General features: G+C 42.9%; 1 protein-coding gene across 7 annotated transcripts in view; it reads left to right on the top strand.

Moving 5' to 3' along the window:
- Nucleotides 1-15,611: 15,611 nt before the first annotated feature.
- Nucleotides 15,612-22,477, top strand: part of TMEM131L (transmembrane 131 like) — a 160,108-nt gene continuing 153,242 nt past the window's right edge. Inside the window, exons 1-2 of one of the 7 annotated variants that reach the window (XM_045082762.1) lie at nucleotides 15,612-15,811; nucleotides 16,509-16,579. In XM_045082762.1, coding sequence (XP_044938697.1) covers nucleotides 15,688-15,811; nucleotides 16,509-16,579 — 195 coding nt within the window. In that variant the 5' untranslated portion in view covers nucleotides 15,612-15,687. Of the gene's footprint in view, nucleotides 15,812-15,925; nucleotides 16,416-16,508; nucleotides 16,580-22,477 lie in introns of those variants that run through there. The other 6 variants (XM_045082816.1, XM_045082969.1, XM_045082923.1 and 3 more) reach the window with 6 other exon arrangements.

Genomic DNA, 22,477 nt, shown 5'->3' on the forward strand with positions numbered 1-22,477 from the left:
GGATTCTATTAATACTGGCAGGTAAAGAGAGTATGACCTGACGAGGTAGAGCAGTATGAGTGGGGACTCTTTTGGGGTTCAAATTTCAACCCTCCATACACTGACTGACTTACTTACCTATCTGAATCTTTCTAAACCCCAGTTTCTCTATCTGCAAATAATAGTTCATACTAGTAGTATATACCTTGCAGCACCCTTGCTATGTTTAAATAAAATCAAATGCTTAGCACAGCGCCTGGCAAATAATAAGAGCTCAGTAATTTATTTTTCTAAAGAAAAAAATACAGATTTGTGGGTAAGCTGGCCATTTCATTTTATTGCCAACTTGGTTGATGACAACTCCACTTTTCTGGTTGCTCAGGCCAAGAAGTTTGAAGTCATACTTGGCTCCTTTTCCCCCCTGTGAATCCCACATCCAGTCTCTATTGGGAAGTCTTATTAACTCAACTTTCGAACCTATCTGGAATTTGACTATTTCTCAGCCCCTCCATTTGCCAATGTCCAGTCCAAGTCACCGTCATTTTTAGACCAGATTACCACCTTAGCCTCCAAACTGGTTTGTCTCATCCTTACTCTCAGGCAGTCTATTCTCAACACGGGCGCAAAGGAATCCCCCTGAAATGTATGTCAGATCAGGTCAGTGTGCTTAAAACCCTTCGCAACTCTCCATCTTTCTGGGAAGTAGAGGTATATTTTGCAGCACTGAGGGTGGTTGCAGAGGGATGGTGGTCGGAGAGGTCCTGGCTAATCTGCCTGACACCCACTCCGCTCTTCACTCTCAGATCTCTTCTTGCACTCTCTCCCTCTCCAGCCACACTGGCCTCTTGCAGGCACAACTCTGCCATAGGGTCTTTGCTGAGCTCTGCCTGGAAGGCTCTGCCCCTTGATGGCTGCAAGTTTGACTCCTCTCAAATCATCCTCTTTTTAATGAAGCCCACCTTGAACTCCCCACTGAAAATCGTGTCTTGTAGACCCATCACCCCTACCCCTCCTCAAGTTATGCAGGAGAAATTTCTGGAGCCCTGCTACCACTGGTTCATGACTACTCTCATCTTATAGCCAATTAGAACAGACCTCCTTCCTTCCAGAGAGTTCCAACATTCTGGCTTTGGACTCGGGTCAACGAAGCCAAGCACTTATAGTCAGTGGCATTTACGGCAAAATGCTGACCATGATATCTGTTGTACTAGAATAAGTAGAAATAAATCTAGGGGAGCATTTCTCAAGAGGAACTTTTAATATGTAGACGTCCATCTTCATATTTGAGAAAGATCCACTTTTATTGTTATAGAATTCAAATCTAGTTTTTATTTCCATTGTTCATAGTTTGGTTTTTCAGGAAACGAAAACACCTAGTATACTTAAATAGATTTGAATCATTCTTTCCTATTATAATCTTATGTATTGTCTCTCCCAAGGAGACATAATTTCATCTTTTAAAAAGTATAAAAGCTTAAATTCCCTTTATTTTGATAATGTACACTCCTATTTCAAACATTATTGTTTTCGTTCCCTAAAGGTTTAAAGTAGCAAGATCAAAGACATAAACTTGGAAATGTGCAGTAAAATCTTTTATCTCAGAGAAGGAAAGACCAATAAAAAAGCGAATCCCTGGATTTGAGACGTAGGGGCCATCTTTGGCACCTCTACTGTGTTGTTTGAAACCTACAGGCATGGGAGGAGAAAAAGCTTGCCTGAGCTCACTCGGCTGGTTGACCAAAAGCCCACCCTGGAGGCCAGTCCTCTTAAAAGCTAGAGGAGTTCTGCCTTCATTATCCCATACCAACTGAAAAATAATTTGGGCTAATTATGCAGCCTGCCAGATTTTTGTTTGTTTGTTTGTTTGTTTGTTTGTTAGCACTCACTCATCCACAAATGCCACCATCACCGTAGTACCCTTCCGTGCATGATGAAATAGGATTCGTTGAGTACTTGCATTGGCAATTTCACCCTCTGGCATGAACCCACATGTCACAAAATATTAATTGGCTGTCCCTATGTGTGCATATGTGGTTATTTCTTAGGCTCTAATGAGGAAGAGCTGGGTCAAAGCAGTGTGGGATGGGCTAATGTTCAAGAGTGAAGAGATGATAGAGACCTTGTAAGGTGAAATGATGGAATGGCTCGTATCACCATGGTAACCACGCTGGGACTCTCCAGACACTTTGGGGCTAAGGACTTCTGAGGAGATTAACCAACTTTCCTGCTTCTCCTCAAGATGTTCCCAAAGACACTTACTCTCTCTTCTCCCGGCCACTGTTCTCCAGTCCCCAACGGTCACAAAAATAAAGACAAGTTTTAGCCATGTTTGTTCACAATATTTATTTTGAATTGTTCTCTGTGCTTATTTCGAATAAGGAATAAGTCCATAGGAACTCAAGTCGTCAATATGGGATAGCACAGAACTGAGGCTATGTTTATTCCTGACATGGCCATGTGTGCTGGGAGTCCATTTCTGGAGTAATTGCAGAGATTTGCAACTGTTTATATAGCATTTGAAATCCTAGCCTTCTATTCCCATGAGACCATCATAGTCAGACTGTTTATGTGTTTCGTCAGTTGAACGAGAGTCACTTTATTATCTTAAATGTGAGCTCCCCTCCATCTTGCCCCATTTCCCATTAACCAACCCTTACCAGGAGATTGGAAGTGACATCGAGGAAACTGGGGATCCTCAAGATGAAATCTGTTGTTACAAAGGTACAGAGATTTTGTAGGCTGTTCTCTGTTTTCAGAAAACCCCCAAACATAGTCCTAAGAATCAAAAATGTTTAGCAAACTTTGTTTACACCAAATGAAAGGAGAAAGTATGGCATATTCCTGACTCACGATTCCCTGTCCCAGGGACTTAGATATTTGGAATGCAGACTGTGCCCTTGTTGGCAGGGATTTGGAATCAATTTACAGTGTGTGAGATGATAACACATGTTCTGGATCAGTGGCAGGGGAATGTTTGGGGCTGTAATTCTGTCTCCCCATTAGCAAGAAGCCTTGCTAAACTCACAGCTGGATAAATGCCTAAAAAGAACTAGGCTCTTTGTGTGTTTGAGTGTATGTGTGTGTTTATAAAGACAACACAAAACCCAGGCCCAAGGATAATTAAGGCCATCAGAAATGAAATGCTACTTTCATCATGTCGACAAACTGGTATCTAGTGAAGACTGCCTTTCTCAGCCAGAAGTGTATAAAGTGTATACCTTTTCCTATCTGGGCTTAATGATACAGAAGATGGTTAGCAAGAGTGGAGAAAGAAAACCACTGTGGGCGCAGTAGTCACAAGAAGAAAATCAAATCGAAAGTCTTTGTTTTAATAAGACATGAGGGGAGATATATTATATTCAAACGGCAGGAGTTGAAACCTGATCTCCCTGAGGCTTGAGGTAGACGCTGACTCTTGGCCCGCATGAACCAAACATTACAGAGACATGTAAGTGCGTGTAAGAGCAAGCATTTAGCTAGCACAATTTAGCAGGCTTTATGAAGCCAAATGCTAAGACTGGGCAAGAAAGAGCAAATGGTGTTCTTTGAAATGGTGTAAGTAATTTGCTCGTAGAGATCAGCAGAAAGAACAATTTATATACTGTAACCCTACTTTCATATTTTTCTTTTCTTAAAATCTGTAGTGTTCTGTACCTTTTTATTACCTACTATGTTCACCCTACCTACATAGACACATAGCTTCTCTTGTAACTTTCCTGAATGAATGAATGAATGAATGAAGTGGTCATTTTATTTAAAATATTAAGACTACAAAAATCCGTGAGCCAATCATGACCAAATTGGTGTTTTTAGACTGGTTCACTAATTCACAACAGGATCCATTTAATTAGCGCTGGCTTATAGGTTATCAAAGATCTGAAAAGAGCCAACATGGTTAACTGGCCAAGATAAAATCATAGCTTGAGTAGAAAAAAAGATAATGATTTTACCAACCCTTCTTCAAAATTAGAACTCTAAGAATTTGTAAAATCATCTATTGATTTAGAGCTGTAGTTAAAGAACACACTGGCTCATTTTGCAATCTTTTTTTGTCTTCTGTTTTGCTTTGTTTTGTTTTTTAGCGTGAAGCCCCAGTCTCCAAGGCTTTATAGTACTTAAAAAGCATTTCTCAGTTGGCAAAGCTCTTCTGTACACATTATTTCAACGAATCTTCTTGGCCTCTTACCTTTTTGTTCTAAGATGACATCTGGGCTTCTTCAGAGGTGACCTGAAGTATTTGGTCTTATTATTTGAGCAACATTTTCCCAGAGTCTTGTCTTCATTGCATCAACTTCCTCTGACAACCTGAAAGACTGTCTTAGCCATTTCCTGCCCAGAGCCCTGTTCCTTTTGAGCCACTGGCCTGTGTACCAGCTTCCTGCTTTAGGGATATGTTTAGTTATCTGCTCACTCAAAGAACAGAGGAAAATTCAGTCATTGATTCCCCTTTCCCATTTAAGTAACCAGCACCGACAGGCCCAAAGACCTGTGCTGTGCTCTTCCAGTACTAACTGGAAGTTAGTTTTTTTTTTTTTTTTTTTAATCATTTGATAGGAGAAGGCATAAACTAATTGTTTATGACCATGGCTTCCCAAGGGCTGTTGGTTTGTGTTTGAATTGACCCAGCTTGATCCTGATCGTGACACACCCCTTCCAAGTGGAGCTGGATCTATCTTATCCTTTCGTGGGCCCCACATTCTGCCCAAGTACAACACAATCCTCCACCACATTCTAATCTCATTGCCGAGAAATCCCTTCTTTCCAGCATTATGTGTGCTTTTTTTTCTTTACAGTATTTAAAAAGCCTGTCTAACTATAACTATCATCGTTATCTTTGCCATTTCCACTTTCATGGATTTATTTGGACTGTTTCCAGTTTAGAGCTGTTAAATAACATTGCTGTAAATATCTTGCAAAATAGCTTTTATTTAAAATTATTTTCTCAAAATAAATTTTAAGAATATTAGTGTGTCAAAGATTATGGTCATTTTCATGGCTCATAGTCTGTGTTCAGCTTGTCTTTAGGAAGAAGTCCCAACTTATCCCATCTCTAGCACTGTAACGGCTGGTTTCTTTGAATCCTTCCCAAACCGGGTTTTATAATGATTTGGGGTTTTTTGTTGTTATTGTTGTTAATGTAATCATTAGAAAATGATACTGCAGCTATCTTAATTTGCATGTCTAATGAGGCTGATCTATCAGTATAAAATTTCAGGACTGAGATAACTTTTAATAGAGAACAAAATCAATTTCCAAGGGAGTGGGATTGATCATTCTTTCAAATCTATTGGGCATTTGGGGCAGCTGGGTGGTTCAGTCAGTTAAGCGTCTGCCTTTGGCTCAGATCATGATTCCAGGATCCTGGGATCAAGCCCCATGTCAGGCTCCCTGCTCAGCAGGGAGTCAACTTCTCCCTCTCCCTCGGCGCCTAACCTCACTCAGGCTCCCTTTGCCTCTCTCACTCAAATAAATAAATAAAATCTTTAAAAAAAATATCTACTGGGCATTTGCCTGCATGTTGGCAGAGGAGAAACTCTTGACTGCTATTTAACAAAATAGCTATAGTCTAGATACTTGTTTCCTCACACACAAATGATGATGATTGCCAAAGTCTTTTAACCAATTTAGTGACCTCCAACTCTCCAAGTTATTTACCCACAACTTCCAGTTTAATGTGCTGCTTAGGGCATAGGGGAGGGGGATGAGGGCACAGAGCCAGCTAGGACTGGACCCTCTGTCTCCCGAGTCCCAGACATTGCCCTTTCGCCTTTATCTTGCCCCCGTCACTTTTTTCTGGGACTCTAGGTATCTTGAAGAGCTGTTGGCTGAGGTTGGAGGCTGTCTGTACAGCTTTCTGCCTGCCGCAGTGGCAGCCACTGCTCGAGGTTCACACACCCGCTGTTTGTGATTCTGTCCCTTTGCCTCCTGTTGGCCCAGAGTCCTCGGGCATGCTGGCTGCACTGCAGTTTGAGCTGTTCCTGCTGTTATCTCTGAGCTATTGTTGGCCGCTGACTCTCCTCAGGTTGTGTTCCATGCCTTCGGTTTGTCCCCCGCCCGGTTTCTCTTCCGGAGCCATGGGACCTGCTGCCCTGTGTGGCCACCATGACCAGCCAGCACCCCAAGGGGCTTGTGACTCCCTCCACTGGTGGAGGCCCTCCCTGATCAGGGGTCTGCTGCTTCTTTTTCGAGGGAGGTGCATAGGGGCCTAGAGTCAGCAAGCACAATGCAGGCAGATGGCACGTTTGGTGCTCCATGCGAGTATATTTTTCAATGATCCAGCAGGCCTTCCTCTCAAGCCCTTTAGGGTGTACATTGCTCTCTTCTTCAAACACACACACACACACACACACACACACACATGCACACTGAATATAGTCTGTGATGCAGCAAAATACTGTGGAGCCAGACAGTCTGGGTTCGAATTCCGTCCCCACCACCACCTAGCTCTGGGACCTTGGGAAGTTCCTTCACCTCTGCCTAGGTCAGGGTTTTTTTGTTGTTGTTTTGTTTTTTATAAATTTTGAACTTCCCCCGCCCCCTTTTTTTTTTAAACACTCTATTTATTTATTTGACAGAACACAAGTAGGCAGAGAGAGAGAGAGAAACAGCCTCACCGCTGAACAGAGAGTCCAACGTGGAGCTTGATCCCAGGACCCTGGGATCATGATGTGAGCCAAAGGCAGCCACTTAACAAACTGAGCCACCCAGGCGCCCCATAAGTCAGGGTTTTTGCCCATTATTGTTTCTTGAAAAGGGAGGGAGATCATACAGAAGCAAAAAGATCAGAACTTATCTCAGATATTCCTTTTTTAATTGGTGGTCTGCTTTGCTTTGCCATTGGGGGGAAAGTAAGTCAGCCCTGTATTGGCTTGGGAGCTGGAATCTAACCATGTGTCTTAAAGGAACAACTGAAGTGGGGGTGTTTTCACAATATGAGGGCTCTAGTTTCACGTTGGCCTGGCATTCAAGGTAATGTGGTAGAAGCCTTCTAGAGGCCATTGTGTGAGCTTCTCTCTTGCATAGCCGTATAAACTCTTGGGCTTTGCCTTCTTCGGGTTCTCATCAAGGTTCCCTTAATACAGGAAACAGGAACGAAACAACATTCTGTAGCATTTACTAGGTGCCAGGCACTCTTCTATAGACTCATCTCCTGGTCACAGCTCATGAGGTTGATGATGATCATCGCCAGTTTATAAATGAGAAAGTAAGGCACAGAGAGGTTAAGTAACTTGCCCAAGACCCCATAGATAGAACACTAGATTCTACCAACAGCACACTTCGCTAAGTGGCCCTACACTGGCAAAGCAGACGTGCACCTAAGGAAAGGGTAGGTCACCCCTTCCTACTTCTTCTCCATAACATCTGGCTCCCTGCTGCTGACCTGGCAGCTTTTTATTTGAACTACAAGTGCCAAACTTAACATGATTGTGATCTGAAAGCATGCAAATTCAGGAAGCTGTGAAGTTGCTTTACTCAGTGGGTTTTGAAGTGATAAGAAACAATGACCAAAAAAGTTCCAGCTTCTTGCTTCCAAGCTATCAGGTCTGGACAGAAAATCATATAATGTTAGACATGGAAAGAACCTTAAAGATCATATTGTTTTATGGCTTCATTTTACCGGTAAGAAAGCAAGTACAGGGAGGTAAAGTGCTTTGTTCAAGGTCATGAAGCATATTTTCTAAAATTGCAGTTAGATTGTTTAGGTGCGTGGGTCAGGTAAGTTTTATTGAAATACTACTGTTGAGGTTCTATCTGGTTATGGAAATTGGCAGATGGGATTAGTTTGGGAAGCTTCTACAGCCAACATGGGTTCATATAGCTTAGTTCATCTATCAAGTTTACCTCTCCTAGACAGACCCATTTCCACTACTGGGAATGCCATTGTTTCTAGAACAATGACACATTGAATGACTAGAGATTGGTTATTCAGCACTGACATCCTTTTAACAATTTTTTAGATTTTTGGTGCCATCAAGGCCTTTATTTTCAGTGTATTCTACAGACATTTCTTTCTTTTTTTTTTTTTTAAGATTTTATTTATTTATTTGACAGAGAGAGATCACAAGTAGGCAGAGAAGCAGGCAGAGAGAGAGAGAGGAGGAAGCCGACTCCCTGCTGAGCAGAGAGCCCAATGCAGGACTTGATCCCAGGACCCTGAGATCATGACCTGAGCCGAAGGCAGCGGCTTAACCCACTGAGCCACCCAGGCGTCCCTCTACAGACATTTCTAATGATCACCAATAGTACAGTAGTGCTCATACTAATCTCCCAATCACTTGAAGTTATAAAGCTGGTGGGTAAGAGCATGGATTTCAGAGACAGACTGAGAGGTCTTAAATTTTAGCTCTGCAATTTACTGGTTTGTGATGTTGGGCTGCTATACCTTAACCTATCTGTGCCTCAATTTCTCCATCTGTAAAATAGGGATCATAATAATACCCCCCTCCAAGGGTTGTTGGAAGGACTAAATGACTTACTATATGCAAAGTACTTAGGATAGGGCTTGGCATGCTATAAGCACCATATTATTATTTCTAGAAAAGGAGGTTGAATTACAAGGAATCACTTTGGACCATGAAATGCAACTGAAAAAGTACTAACTATTTCTGCTTCCCAGACTAAGGCTAGGCCTGCTTTTATAGTATAAGTGGGACCTTAAAAAATATTTTCCCAAGATCATCCATGGAGAAATTGACTCAATTTACAGAGCTGTGATTCCTGCCAACCTTCTGAAATCTACTTCTCTGTCTTTTTAAAAACAAGGAAGAAAAAAAAGCCAGAAAAGAAGAGAAAAATCAATCCTACTCATTGGTCTGCTTTTGACTTCCCTAGTAGAAGATCTTCCTTATAAGTATAAACAAATAGGTTAATGCAGCCACTATTTTAGAAGTTTATACACATAACTTTCCCAAATAGAGTAGAAGTATGTACAGAAGTCAGAAGGATAAGAACTGAATCTCCAAAAGTGTAGACTCAAAAGAAAAATGACAGGTTTTACTGGATTTCATATTGACCTTAATTTATTACCTTGAGGGTTTCTAGGTGGGTATATTTTGTAGCTCTATGTGGTAATAGTAATTTATACTTAATGACTATAGTTGGGCCTTTGTAGATTGTTCTAACCTTCCTACAAGCATCCTTAAGTAAGAAATAGAATTAAAACATGAAAGAAATGGAAGTTTCCAAGTGAGTTCTCGCTTCTTCATCTTTAGAGACAGTGTGGTACATTGGAATGAGAGTCCAGTTTTAAGTCTGGATTAACAACGTACTCCTCAATCTCAGTGTCTAACATGTAAAATGGTTACAATAAGATTAATCCTTGTTGTGTTTTTACATAAGACATGCAAGTAAAATCAGTGTCCAGTGATAGCTAGGTCTCCTTTCTTAGACATAAGAAATAATATTTTTATTAGAAAATGTTCCTCCTTCCCTCCCTCTGGGAGAACACAGCACAGGCATGTGGTTTGGCCATGGTCAGTGTTTCTGTGGCATCAGAAGGCAGCTTTTCTTACTCCAGGCACCCTGGAGCCAGAGCCCATCTTGGTGACTTAGAGAGCTGAAGTTAGGCCCTGCTCCTCCCACTCTTCACACACAGCCTACTCAGCAGCCCTAAGTAGATGATGGGAAGGAGCCAGAGGTGTGCCAATCAGACAAAGAGCTTCCCATGTGGAGGAAACAGCAAGTGTGAAGGCCTGGAGAAGGGGATCAAGCCTGGTAAGCTTAGGGAACACCAAAGCTCCTGAGCTGAAGAACCGTTACCAAGGGGAAGACAGGTAGAAGATGAAGTCAGAATGTTGAGGAGGAGCTAGATCTCACTTCCCTGCAGGACAGGGATAGGAGTTGGGATTTTAGTCTAATTTTAGAGGAAACCACTGGAGTGTTTTGTACCTAATCTGAATTCTGATTTGTGTGTGTGTGTGTGTGTGTATGTATGTGTGTGTGTATGTATGTGTGTGTGTATGTGTGTGTGTGTGTGTGTGTGAGAGAGTATTCCTCTATTTGCTAAAGGAAATGCTACCCGATGAATTCTGCTTTAAAAAGATCATTTTGGCTGTTGTAACACCAGATGTAAGGGGCAAGAATGGAAGCAGAAAGACAGGTAGAAGGTAACTGTCAAAGTCTACCTTGGGCACCTGGGTGGCTCAGTGGGTTAAGCCGCTGCCTTCGGCTCAGGTCATGATCTCAGGGTCCTGGGATCGAGTCCCACATCAGGCTCTCTGCTCAGCAGGGGGCCTGCTTCCCTTCCTCTCTCCTACTGTGATCTCTCTCTGTCAAATAAATAAATAAATAATCTTAAAAAAAAAAAGTCTACCTGACGGATGAGCTACTCTTACATCAAGGTAGTGGTTGAGAAAGACTAAGTATGGGGACTATTCTGGAGGTGAGCACCCTAGGACTTGATTGATCTGAAGAGTATAAGGGAAAGAAGGATTAAAGATGACCTCTTGAATTTTGCCTTGAGGAAATGGGGAGATGGTACGGCAGTGGCCTAGAAGTTAGGAAGATGGGGGATGTGCAGGTCTGCTTAGGTAGAAGCAAGAGGGACATTAGGTTTGAGATGTTTATTAGACCTTCTGGTGGAGATGGAAAGTAGGCAGTTGGGAATATGAGTGTGGACTTCAGGTTAAGGCTAAAATGTAACTTGGGACTCATTAGATGTTACTCCTACTTTTAGAAGTTGAACATTGAAAGAAGGGACTGCAAAGCCACTTGAAGAGGCATAGATGGGCACTCACAGCTGTATGTCACACACATCATGAGGGCCATTCCCAATGACCTAACATGACATACCTGGTGATGACACTGTCCGTTGGAGAATGAACCAGTTTGCTGATTATAGCACGTCTCTGGAGCCATCAAATCTTTTTTTTTTTTTTAACTTTTGTTGCTTTTATTTATTTTGCTAATTTAACTGATATAAAATGATGCATCATATTTTAATGCACTTGTAAAATAAACCACCTGCTTGTTTGCTATTTTTCCCCTTGTTATATGAGCACTCTGTTAATATCTTTCCAACTGGCTATTGTTAGTGACGATTGCTTACTTTCATTTTGGTTTTGGTTGACTTTTTTTTTTCACTTGGGATTGTTTTTAGCTACTAATAAAAGAAAACTTGAGTACAGTGAGAAGGGGTTACTTCTGCTTGCCCAAACAAGTTATCTAAAAGCAGGTGATCTAGCAATTCCATGATTCCAACATGGCTCCATGCTTCTGGGTTTCCAATCCATTGTCCTCAATGTGTAACTTTCTTTCTCAAGCTTGCCTGATGGCTGCAGACCTTTGCGCATCACATCTATATTCCAGCAGGAGGAAGGACACAGAGTAGAAGACTTGTCCTAGCTGAGCCTATCACTTTTCATCATGAAAACAAGAGCTTTCTTTGAAGCCGTGCCAGTAGAGGTCTGCTTATATCTCATTGACCAGAAACAAGCCAAACAGCCATGCCACGTTACAAAGGAGTCTGGGAAGATGACAATTTTTGTATTTTTTTGTTATGTTTTATTTTGTTTATTCTTTGTTTTTCACTCATGCATCATTCATTTAATCATATTTAAGCCTTTAGCATGACCACATTCAGGGTATCCTGTATAAATCACATTTTACTCTACCTTTAAAAAATTTTGTCTTTAATTTCTTAAAAATGTATTATTTATTCATTCATTCATTCATTCACTCATTTGAATTGGGGGGGAGAGAGAGTATGAGCAGGGGTAGGGGCAGAGGAACAAGCAGACTCCCCACTGAGCAGGGAGCCTGATGGGCTCAATCCCAGGACCCTGGGACCGTGACCTGAGCCAAAGGCAGACACTTAACAAATTGAGCCACCCAGGTGTCCCCAAAATGTATTTTTTAGGTAAAAGCTTCTATTATTTTTAACTTTAATTTTTGCACAAAATTTATCCTTTTCATTGTACAGCCTTACGAGTTTGGAAAACAAATCAGAAAATGACTGTTTTTAACTGTGAATACCGCTGGTTGGTGTTTTCATAATGGAAAAGGACCATTACTTAACACAACAGAGTCATCTGAGCAAGGCAAGGACCCTTATTAATGCACCTAATCAAAGTTTCCTGAGATGAGATGAAATGGAATAAAGTTAGCAAACAATTGGTCTCCTTAGGTCAAGGGGACAATTTGCCTCTTAAGAGTACTTGATCATAACCACTAGGTTTCTGTATTCCTAAGAGCCATCCCTTCTGGGCCTTTTCTCCCAGCAAAGATGAGGTTAGGATCCCAGCAATGAAGGTGGTGGTTGTTTGATGAAACACTTGGTTTTATTGTCATGACTGGATGAAGCCCAAAATGGATGTGTAGCAAATAGTTGTTTATGTACATTTTCATTAAGCATTCCCATTTCCAGTATTTCTAAGTGATAAATGACCAGTGATAATAAGTAATTCAAATAATTGAATATCAGTATCAACCTTACCATATGAAGGAAAGGTCAGGCATGTTCCCACAATGTGAATACATGATAATATCATTACTAGCATTTATTGAGCACCTATACTAGATGCTTACCATATAGCATCTCATTCAGTCTTCACAACCACCATGTGACCTGGTGTATTGAATCTTCTCTGGACTAGAGACAGATGATTTAGACTTGACACTTCACTGTCAATTTTATGTAGAATGTGTTGAGATGTAACTCACATTTATAGATTTGCTTGGTTTTCATTAATATTCATTAAGAAAAAACAAACAAGGGTGAATAAAGTAAAAAACATGTCAATATCTTGTATGTTTCAAAATAAGAGTAGATTTAGTAAGTTTTATGTGTGCATGTGTTTTAAGTTTAATTTTTTTTAAGTTTTTTTTTTTTTTTTTTTGAGAGAGAGAGAGCATGGAGGGAGGGGCAGAGGGAGAGAATCTTCAAACAGACTCTATACTGAGCGCTGAGTCCAAGGTGGGGCTTGATCTTATGACCCTGAGGTCACCATCTGAGTCAAAACTGAGAGTCAGACCCTTAACTGACTGAGCCACCCAGTGTCCTTTTCATTCTTTTTTTTTTTTTTCCCTTTAAGATTTTTATTTATTTATTTTGGGAGAGAGAGGCAGAGAGAAAGAAGTTTATTTAATTTTACAGTAATCTCTACACCCAGTGTGGGGCTCCAATTGAGTACACCAAGATCAAGAGTCGTGTGCTCTTCCAACTGAACCAGCCAGATGCCCCTAGGTATATATATATATTTTTTTTCAATTTAACTTATGTGGATCTAATTTAAAATTGATTAACTCTAGTAAGCTATCTCCTTAGTGCCTCTTCCATGCTTTAGTTTTGTGTAAATAATTTGCGTATTAATTCATGTTTATAAGAATTTTTTTCAATTAAACTTATTTCTACATAGTTCTCCACAACTTTGCCACTAAAACTTGGATATTTCTCAGCCTGACTGGGCTTCAGTTTCTTCTTCTATAAAATTAGGCAGTTGGGCTATTATTTCTTGGCCAAAATTTTTCCAGCTCTAATATTCTGTGACAATTGAATATTGCCTACAGGCAAATTATGGAGTAAATGACAAAGGAGTCTTCTTTGGAGAACAAGTTTACTTCAAAACATGGATGCTACTTAGTGGGCCATAACTTTTCTGTTGTTCATGAGTCAGCATGAAAACTACCTCCAGAGAAGGCTAAGTAGGTCAGATTTATCTAAGAAGACAGCTGTGTAATTCCATATCCCTCTCCAGCCCCATGGCACTGTAGATACATAATGCTGGCTTTTTGAACAACAGTCAAAGAGCATTACCCACTTTGTAAAGTACACAAGACCACAACCTGAAAATGAAGCTGGCCTTCAAAAAATTTCAGGAGAACAAAATAAAGCTCTTTTTATATATGGTCCACAGCAATTTTCTTCTATCTTTAAGGTATATTCATGGATTCTGTGATACTGGTTAGTGTGAGCAAGACTTTAAGTAAAAAAAATAAGATAGTTTAAAAATCAGTCAAAAAGAAAAAAAATAGTAAAAAAAGTTTTGTACCATGACTGCTTATTAAACCTGTTTCATAAAACCTGTTAGGTCATCAGTATTTGCTTGCTTTCTTTCTAAGTCCTAAGAGGACTTAAAAATACATAATATAAACAGGCCAATGAGAGAACTTTCATTTAAAAACAAACTTGGAAGGTGCAGTTACTGTCTACTTTGGCTATGCAAATTTTTTTTTTTTTTTTTTTTCCAGAAGAGGACCCCTTAACACAGTGGGAAAACCTTCAGAGCTCAAGGGGCAAATACAAACCTAAGAAGTAAAATGAAGAAAAAAAGGGACACATTAGAATGGGATTGAAGATCCTTGACGCAGAAAGGAAGATGCCAGCAGGAACACATGGAAAAGGCAGGGAACAGAGTGAACATTGGAGGTGTGGAAGTTGGATAATGCAAAGTGACTTTTTCCTTGGGAGAGAGAGGACCCATGATTGATTTAGTCCTTTTTTGGCATCTGTCCTGCTCTTTGACCATTGCTTTCCCATTGTCTGGACTGTAAGGCACCAGAAACAATTAGAGAATCAGTGTAAGCAGACAGGTGTGCCCCAGCCACTGCCCCGCTTACTTCTACACTGCTCATATTCTCCACATTTCATACAAATCACTCTGGAAGCAGCAATCTAGTTCAAAAATCTTAAGACTGCAAATACTTCCAGGTAATGCAAAGCGATTCCTGAATAAACCTTTGTGATATCGTTCGCAAAGGCATGGTCTTAAACTTAGATCTCAGACATTAGGTGTACTTTTGGTTATAGGCATCAAAATACTGGGGTTAGAAAATCCGTTCTCAAGGGTTCCGTGTTTCATCCAGTTAATGTTAGAAACAGGCAACTGACCACGTCCTCGATCTCAACCGTGTTTCAGAAGAGGCTAGCCGAACTTTACAATATGAATCTTACGGGGGGTATCTGCAGGGTCTTTAAAGCTATCAGTGCCCTAAGAGGAGGTTTCCCCACCTGTCACAACCTGGACCGTCTCCATGGAGGCTGCCGGGCACACCACCGCCACGCCTCGCTGAGGTCAGCCTCTCGAGTCTTGGGAGAGCTCTTTTTATTCTAAATTACAGACTTTGCAGCCACCGGATATCCTCGCTGCATAACTGGCAGTAGCCATGTGGCTGCACTAGCGTTTCCTGACAACCACTGCATTATTTCCACTAATATCCTGTCTGAGGCCTCTGGTCGGGCGACTCCCCGCTCCCACCGGCCAGCGGTACCCTTTCGCTCGTGGATAATAACCCGACTGTGCCCGCGTGCCCAAACAAAGAGGAAACCACCCGAAAGTTCCTCAGATCGCACTTGGCGACAGTGGCCTGCTACTGCCTCTCGACAGCTCTTCAGCGACCACTGCACGGCCGCAGACAGAGCCCGAGGACCGCCGATCTGGGAAGGACGCGGCCGCCTGCTGAGGGGCGGGCCCGCAGCCGTGGGGTCCGCGCCCGGGCGGGGCGTCCTGGGCCGCCGCGTTCGCATTGTCCACGTCCCCCCGCGCCCCGCCGCGTTCCGTCCCTCCCTATCTGTGGCGCACACGCGCGCAGAGCGAGCGGCGCGCGCGGGGCCAGAGCAGCAGCGGCGGCGGCAGCAGCGGCGGCGGCGGGGGCGGGGCGGGGGCGGCGCGGGGCGGGGCGGCGCGGGGGCGGGCCCGGGGCGAGGCAGCCCCGGCGCCAGCGAGCGAGCGGCGAGCGCGGCGAGCACCCGAGAGGAGCGCGAGCACCAGCATGGCGGGGCTCCGACGCCCGCAGCCGAGCTGCTACTGCCGCACCGCCGCGGCCGTGAACCTCCTGCTGGGCGTCTTCCAGGTCCTCCTGCCCTGCTGTCGTCCGGGAGGGGCTCAGGGACAAGGTCAGCCTTGCGCCGCCTGTGCTCGCTCGCCCTCTCCACCCCGCCCCCCCTTCTCTTTCTTTTAGGGAACTGCTGAAATCTATAAGACGGCGAGGGGAGGAAGGGGAAAGGGGCAGGAGGAGGAAGGAAAGCGGTTGCAATTCTCGGCTGATAACATTTTCTGACCGCAGCGTCCTCTCCCGCGCCCCCTGCCCTCAGACAAACAGAAAGCTGGGCAGTCGTGGAGCCTGGGGACAGCGGCACGGACCGCTAGCCGCACGCGCCCCAGAGCCTTTGTGCGCGGGCCCCGGGCGCCCCGGGCGCAGCCCCCGCTTTGTGTGGCGCGCGCTGGGGCCCCGCCGCGGCCCGGCTTCCTGCAGCTTTGTTCCACGAGCCTGGCCGCCCGGGACCCATCCCGCAAACGCCCGCCCCAAATGCTGCGGGATGCGGAGCGCCGTGGCCGGCGGAGCAGCTTCCCCATCTCCGTATCCCCAGTACGCGAACCCCAGACCTTGCACGCTCCCCGCGACAGGGGGGCCGCCGACTTGCACCCCGCTCATTATGCTCTTGTCCCCGGCTGGCTCCTCCGGGGGCCGACACTTTAAGGAGAGGGTGACTTGTTTTGGTGAGTTGGGTGCTTGGGGGCACGGCAGGGAAACAGGAAGCGTTTCTTTTCCTTGCATTAAAACGCGCTGTATTTTTTTGGTTGTTCGTGCAGCGATTGAGCCCTTGCCCAACGTGGTGGAGCTGTGGCAGGCAGAAGAAGGGGAACTCCTACTGCCCACTCAGGTGAGGACAGCCAGGTGACAGGGCGGGTGTGGGTGTGCGAGGGAGGAGCGGCCGCGAGGGAGGCCGTCGGCCCCCCAGCGGCACCCGCGCTCGGGCCGCTTTGCAAGGCAAATAAACGGTCGGGCCAAGCCTGAACACCTGGCAACGGTGGCCTTCCCAGCCTCCTCCCGCGCCATGTGACAGGGCGTGAGTCACGCCCGCCCCAAGTTCAGGAGGTGGGAGCCCTGGCCTCCTCAGCAGGGCCGCGGGTCGGCCAGGGCAGCCTCGTGCAGGGGAAGGGCGGGCCCCAGGGCGGGCTGGGGGCCTGGGTGCGCGAGGGGCGTGTGCCCTGTTCCCTAAGTGAGCCAGAGCCCTGTGCCCCAGGACAACAAGGAAGACTGATTGCAGAAGTGTTAGTGAGTGGCACTTGCCATTCTCGTGAAGTGGCTTTGCAGTGAAGATGGGACTTTAAAAGGTTGTAGTCTTGGATTTTTTCCAAGTGCCTTTAATTCTCTTAACAACTTGAATTTCAGGTTTGGGGGGTTCTCCCCCCCCCCCATATGATACAATAATTGCATGTGGAAAAATAATTACTAGCATTTCATTGAGAATCCGTGGCATCATACAGGGTTTATTTAGGGCTGCGGTAGATACAGTTCTGCAAGGCGTTGTGTTAAGGTTTAAGGTCTAACGTTTGAATGCAAATGTGCACAATAAAATATTATATTGTCAACTGCTTTTCAGCAGCGACAGTAGTGATCCCTGAATACTCTTTTTTTTTGGAGAGGGGAGGGTTTAATTATAAGGGAATATTCAGCTTGTGTGGGGTAATTTTTAAGATGTTCATTACTTCCCACATTGGTGACAGCACTTAATTCTATGTTGTTTCTTGCGGCTCTTTGGAAAAACAGGATGTCTAGCTGTAAGTCCACGGCTGTGCAGTTTTACATTTGAGTTTCTCCCTCCTATGTGAAGCATTAGAGTGCTGGTTTTGAGACATTCAGAATATTCACTTTAACCAGGACTAATGAATAACAGCTTCAAGGCAGAGAGGTGATTTTTAGAGGAAAATTTTCCTGGACCTTCCCTGAAGGCCAGCATGCTGAATAAGACCAGTCCTTTGAGAAAAAAACCTCATCGGGATGGAGAGCAGATAGTCTGTCCTTCTCTTAAAAGTTTATTCCCAAATGGATTTTTTTTTCCCCTGATTATAAATAACAGATGTGTATTATGGAAAGTTTGGAAAATACAGAAAGATAAAAAGAACCAAATAGAAATCGTTAATGACTCTACTGAGAGATCCACATATAAAACTTGACGGTTTTACTTTTTAAAAATATAGTTATATTTGTGTGTATCAGAGTTGTTTAAAAGCAGCATTCGTGACATTCTGGGCTGGAGACTTGTGTCTTGTGGAGACTATCCTGGGTGGAACTCTGTGTCTTGGGGGCTACGAGATGCCCAGCTGTTAAAGCATCTCTGTCTCTACCCACTAGATGCCAGTGGCACTTTCTCCTCCCTCCCCACCCCCCCTTGTGACAGCTAAAAATGTCCCCAGACATTGCCAGATGTCCCTGGGGAGGAAAATTGCCCCGGTTGAGAAGCACTTGTGTATATCTATATGCATTTGCATTTTTTACTCAGTTCTGGCCTGTGCTCCTTACTGGTTAGTGTTGGAAGCCAACCCAGACAGAAAGGAGAGTAAATTATAGACACTCGTTTGTTGTAGTATTAGTTGAAGATACTGTGCTCAGAGATGGAAATGTCAAGGCCTATGATGTGATTAATGATTTTATTTATAGCCTTCAGAGTTGTTTTATACAATTCTTAATTTGTGGTTTTGTTTTGTTTCATGTAGAACACAGTTTGTTTTGGTAAAAAAAAAAAAGCACATAATTTAGAAGTTGTCTTTCTGGAATACTCACTATAAAAGCATTTATAACTAAGCTATTTTAATCAGAGCTATAATGAAAGTGAAACTGATATTCAAAATAATTTTCTAAATACTTCGCCTCTGTCTATATGTCTGTCTTTTAGAGACTGTTTTACCCTGCATGTACCTGGGTGGGGGGAGGGGATGTATATGGATCTATCTATGTAAACTGTAGGTAAACATGCATATGGATCTCTCCAAGCTGTATATATATACACACACGCACTCGTATGTGTATAAACTGCAGAGGGTTCTAAAGAAAGTTATTTTTAGTGGATTCTCTTTAAAGTATTTTGACTTTTTTCCCCAAAAAACTCCCCTATGTGTCATGGAGTCAGCTGAAAAGAGTATTTATAGGTGTTTTTAAATTTGAGCATTTCTGCTTAATTAATCTGTAGGTTGGGCTCCTTTCAGTCAGGAAGACTCCAAGGCAGAGGCTAAGATTTGTCAGTGATAGGTGAAGTGGGAGCACCAGAGAGCGTGGCATTAAAAAATAGAATATTAACATTTGTCACCATGAATTATTTGAACTGTTGTTTATTTTGGAAATGTTTTCTGGTGATTGGGTCTTTCTTTTTTTCTTTTTCTTTTTCTGATGGGTCTTTAAGTGACCAAAGACTAGAAAGAGGCATCATTAGTAAAACCAAATACAATAATTAAATTGTTATAACCTTCAAGACCCTCTGGATAGGCTTCCAGGTTTTGACTGCTGGTTCCATTCCTTTTCTCAGTTTCTTCATCTGGAAAATGGGGGTAATTCTCTTAGGATCAGCAGTGCTTGAAGTATCCGGAACTTAGTAAGCACTTCACGTATGTTACCTATTCTTTTGGTATATATCTCAGCTGACTCCTAGATTCGGTTGCTGGAGGGCATGGGACAGCTTTCCTGCTTTCCAGGGCCGAGAATTCAGTACTATCATATGTCTACGGGTGTATAGATATGTTATGTTATTTGTATTTTTTTGTTATGTGCTGTTTTATGTGGTCAATAGTTGGCGTAGGAACATAAAACACTTTATCCATGATAATAATGAGAAAGAAGGAAAAAAACGTAATTTTATTCTTAGATTTACAGAATTTTTCCTCTCTTCTGACTTTACTTCTCCCATCCTTTAATACAAAGTGGTGATGGTTAGGAACCAGACATATGTTTTCATTAGCTTATTATCAGGAAATAATGGCCTGTGTGTGAGACACTGCATTGTGTACCTGCTCTATTCACCTTCAAGGTACAAACCCTTCTGTGATCCCCTTGACCTGCTCTGACTCTCAGGCCCTTCCTGACCTTGTGTGTCGTTCCAGTCAGTCCCCTGGGATGCTCCCTCTAGCAGGCCCCACATGTATCTGTTGAATGAAAGGACAAAGGCTATCGCTGTGCCGTTCCCATTGGAGCCAGTCCTTCCAGACCTCTAACTCAGTGGTTAGAGGTCTAGCAGTGGCACTGTTGTCATTTCTCTCTATGAGTTTCTTGAGTGTCTGGATTTCTTCTTTGCCTTGCCTGTACCTTCTTGCCCTGACTGGATTCCCTGTAAGAGAGTTTGGGCTTCTAAGCTTGGTGGTCCCATTGTGGCGGCAGTTGAGGAGAGCCAGTTATCAGTGTCTTGTCCTGTTTATGAGGTTAGTTTCAAAGGTGGCTGGCGGAATGCCTTAAGTGTTGGTTTCCTACCGTTCTTTGTTTTTGTTTTTGTTTTGGTATGAGTGCTAGCAGCAAGAACGGCAGTCTAGAATTTTTTCTTCTAATCCATTCAGACTTTGCTGAGATGAGAAGGCTCCTAACACCTCCGGTTAGATTTGAGACACTGACATTTTTGCTGAATACAAGCAGCTGTTACCTGATACAGAACTGTTTTGGTCTGGTTTGGGGTGGCTAGGCTTAGTGCTTTTCTGGCCTTGTTTGTTCATCTAGCAGACACTTATCATGGGCCTGACTCAGTTAGACCCCTGGGATACAGCGATTATAAGTAAGAAAGTCTCTGCCTTTAAAAATCTCATGTCTTACTCCCTTAAGTGTGATGGTATAGGTAACGGAAACTGGTAGAAAGAAATGTACTATTGTACATTGAATATCTGAATTCTTTATTATCTCAGGTACTGTGTTACGTAATCACATCTTGCTCCAGTCAGTGAATCATTGACTGGTATTTGGAAATCTTTTTGTCATAGAGATTTATTTTTAGTTTAATCTACTTCCACTGTCAACATAAAAAATAATACCTAACATGAGTTGAGTATCATTGGCATTGTTTCAGCACTTTATGTGTTACTGATACTCACATTCATATACTTAAAGTGTGAAGTGTTATGCTCTGACTTTACAGATGAGAAAACTGAGGCACAGAGTCATTAGAAAAATTACCCAAGGCTGAAGGAATGAGCCAGTGGTATGATTTGAATCCAGGAGACCCTGAGCTTCAAAGCCCATGCTCTTGGCTGCTCGGTCACTGTGTGAGTTTTTGCAGTCTAAACAGTATTGTGGTGGTAAAGTTCCTGGGTCTGAGGGAGATACTTTTGTGTTTTGTTTTGAATTAGAAAAATTTGTTTCGTGAAGTTTTAAAAAATGGTCATATCCACTAGTATTTTTGAAATTTTTGTTTAAAAATTTTTTTATGGAGGCATAATTGACATATTATTTTACTTTCAGGTGTGCAACATAACAGTAAGTCTAGTTACCATCTGTCACCATACGTAGTTACAAAGCTTTTTTTTTGGCTTATGATGAGAACTTTAAAGATTTTTCTCAGTAACTTTCAAATTTGCGGTATAGTATTATTCACTGGTCGCATGCTATACATTACATCCCCAGGACTTCTGTACTTATTTTATAACCGGAAGTTTGTACCTTTTGACCAACTTCACCCATTTTCCCTGCCACTCCCTAACCCTCTTGGCTCCCCAGCAATCACTGGTCTGATCTCTGCATCTGTGAGCTTGGCATTTGTTCTTAAATTATTTTATTTATTTAGAGTATGATCGGCAGGGGGCTGGGGGGGGAGGGTGGGCAGAGGGAGAGAGAGAGAATCTTTGGCAGAGTCCATGCTAGCATGGGGCTCGATCCCATGACCTTAGATCATGACCTGAGCTGAAACCAAGGGTTGGAGACTCAACTGACTGAGCCATCCAGGAGGCCCTGTTTTTGTTCTTGTTTCTGAAATTCTGTATCTGAGAGCAACCACAGGTATTCTCTTTCTGTTTGACTTATCTCACATAGCATAATGCCCTAAGGGTCCATCCATGTTGTTGAAAATAGATTGCGTTTTTTTAATGGCTGCATAGCATTTCATTATATGTATATGTACATATATGTTTATATGCATGTACACATATATATGCACACACATACATACCACATCGTTGTCCCTTCATCTTTCAGTGTACACTTAGGTTGTTTACGTATCTTGGCTGTTGAAATACTGCTATGAACAGGTATTTTTTTGAATAGTTTTTTGAATCAGTGTTTTCAGTTTCTTCAGTTAAATACCCCAAAGTGGAATTGTTAGATCAATTTTTAATTTTTTGAGGACCCTCCATACTGTTTTCCAGAGTAGCCACACCAGTTTGCCTTCCCACCAACAGTGCATGGTTGTTAATTTTTGTCTTTTTGGTAGTAGCCATTCTAACAGGTGTGAGGTATATATCCACTAGTATTTAAGGAACAGCTAGACTGTACTTAGCTCTGCAGACATTTACAGAGCATGTACTGTGGGCCAGGCACTGGTCTAGGGGTTGCAGATGTCACGTTGAACAAAAACAAAACCCCTGCCCTCATGGAGCTTGCAGTCTAATGGAGGCATATAGATGGTAAATACGAAGTAGAATAGATTATATGTTCTTTAGTCTGTTAGAAAGGCCTGTATGGTGGCAGACCAGAGGAAGATTCAGCTGATGGGAGCTGGAGTTTTAATTTAACAAGTTGAAGTAGGTCGGTTTGAGAAGACCTAGAAAGCAGTGAGAGATTTGGAATAGTTAGTGCAAGGGCCCTGAGGCAC

This window comes from Mustela putorius, unplaced genomic scaffold, assembly GCF_011764305.1.
Source record: "Mustela putorius furo isolate JIRA1106 unplaced genomic scaffold, ASM1176430v1.1 tig00000056_pilon_pilon_pilon, whole genome shotgun sequence".
Classification (NCBI taxonomy): Eukaryota; Metazoa; Chordata; class Mammalia; order Carnivora; family Mustelidae; genus Mustela; species Mustela putorius.